We start from the raw sequence: 1,940 nt of genomic DNA on the forward strand, positions 1-1,940 counted from the left end.
CCTGGTTGTCGGAGATCAACCTACCCATCCCTTCTGGGTCCGATCCTCTAGAGCGGGCTTTCCATCAGCTCTTGGCTACTAAAGTAAGTCTCACTCCACAGGTGTGCTCATACCCCAGGATGTGTGCTCAGGTGGCAGAGGCATCCAGATCCATGCAGGCAGCGGGATACCCCCGACTGGCTCGTATCGCTGCCATCCTAGGCTTCGATTCGGCAGACTGGGAGAGTGCACGAAGTAGTAGTAGTTATGATCGATCCCGTACAAATCAATATGTTTTGAATAACGCTTTCAATTGTGATGATGTGAAAAATCAGCCCCTGTGAATCGACTGACAGTAGTTCAGCAGTCTTTTTTTAGTAGTAGTGGAAATAGTAGTAGTGGTAGTAGTAGTCCTACTACTAGTAGTAGTAATAGTGTCATCATTTTGATTGTACACGGAACGTGGCGGGTGTCGTAGGTGAAGGGACGGTATCCCTCCTCAAGCAGCAGTTGGCCCAATGGAAGTTGGACAGTCCTGGGGAGATCATCAAAGGGAACACTGTCACTGCGGTGTACCGACTCCTTGCAGGTTGGTACCTTTACAGAGTGATCTCTGCTTTGGAAGTTCTGTCAGGTGAGGTTCATTCGGAAGAGGTCCTCAGCCGTTGCCCAACCTGGACCGCTAAGTTCGCTGCATACTACTGTTATGGCACTAAGGCTGACGGGAAGCGATAGTAAGTTGTCGTCAACTGCTGTAGTCACATCATTGCTGTTCATCATGTTCCTCTCAGCTCACTCGTGGAGAGTATCAAAGCTGTGGCCAAGGGCTCCGGTATAGAGTGGGAGCTCTTAAGAGTTCGAGCAGGGATCGCCACCCCCGATAGGTACCTACTGGGTGTTGTCGTATCTGCCATGTCTTCCTCCTCCTCAGCTTGGCCGAGTCACTACTTTGTTGCTCAACAGCTGAGCCATTCACCGCCTTCTTATCATACCTCGCCTATACGACAATCGATGCAGGTCAGCCTTCCATTCGCATCAGCTTTCGTACACCATCATCATCATGAGCATTCTAGATGCAACCTTGGAGTCCCTGCCGGCAGCTCGGTTGGCATCTGTAACGGCTCAGTGGCTGGAAAGTGTTGGTCTCTGGCAGTGGGCAGCTCTGGTGAGCTCATTGATGTTGCTGGCCCTCTTCCTCCCCGAATCGCCTCTGTCTTTGTAGGTATACTGCGAGTACCTCCTGGTGCCCTCATCGAGTGTCCAGCTGTTGGTGACTGATCTGCTCTACCGTAATATGCCACAACCGTCGGACTCTTTTCGCCGCATTGTCCTGAGCCAGCCCGTAGATGACCAAGGCACTCCAGTGTAGGTCTATTCCTCGTCATCATCATCAATGCAGGCTAGGACCCTACGTGTAGGTTCTGTTCGAGAGAAGCATTACTCCCTCAGCCGGTGATAGCAGCTCTCAGTGCCCTTATGGGAGAGGATGACCTCAACGCCTTGTTGTGGTCGGCTGCGGCTCCGAGATTTGAACTACACACAAGAGACTCCCGTATAACTGTAGCCATACTCGGTAATTGCTGATGGTCTGTGCTCAGGTCTGGCCGGAGCAGTTTGCTACATGAATGCTGGCGATTGGCGAGAAGCCGCTCGAGTGATGGACCGTGAGGTGAGAGGCCCTTCTACAGCTACTGCTACCATACTCCTGCCTTGTCAGTTATTGACTGCTCTCGAGGACGTCATCCTCGGAGGAGACTCTCCGAATAGTCGGATGAGTGGTATGGTATCGCGGCTGGCGTTCCTGGCCAGTGGTAGTACCAACAGCAGTAGTGCCGATCCTATGAAGGATTGGATACACTTTGCCAATGCTGTACTCTGGAGGCTTCTGAATGCTCCTCGGGAAGGTGCCATCCCTAGGTACTGCAAGATGATGATGTACTCACATCTACCTTCATCGCCAA

At 51.9% G+C, this 1,940-nt stretch overlaps 1 protein-coding gene across 1 annotated transcript in view; it reads left to right on the forward strand.

Moving 5' to 3' along the window:
- Window positions 1–1,257, forward strand: part of Pmar_PMAR008989 (hypothetical protein) — a gene marked incomplete at both ends in the record, with an annotated part of 2,704 nt that extends 1,447 nt beyond the window's left edge. Inside the window, 7 exons of the mRNA XM_002769443.1 lie at window positions 52–83; window positions 132–234; window positions 458–568; window positions 614–713; window positions 771–863; window positions 1,053–1,144; window positions 1,202–1,257. Coding sequence (XP_002769489.1) covers window positions 52–83; window positions 132–234; window positions 458–568; window positions 614–713; window positions 771–863; window positions 1,053–1,144; window positions 1,202–1,257 — 587 coding nt within the window. The remainder of the gene's footprint in view (window positions 1–51; window positions 84–131; window positions 235–457; window positions 569–613; window positions 714–770; window positions 864–1,052; window positions 1,145–1,201) is intronic.
- Window positions 1,258–1,940: the final 683 nt, after the last annotated feature.

This window comes from Perkinsus marinus (assembly GCF_000006405.1).
Source record: "Perkinsus marinus ATCC 50983 genomic scaffold scf_1104296965864, whole genome shotgun sequence".
NCBI lineage: Eukaryota > Perkinsozoa > Perkinsida > Perkinsidae > Perkinsus > Perkinsus marinus.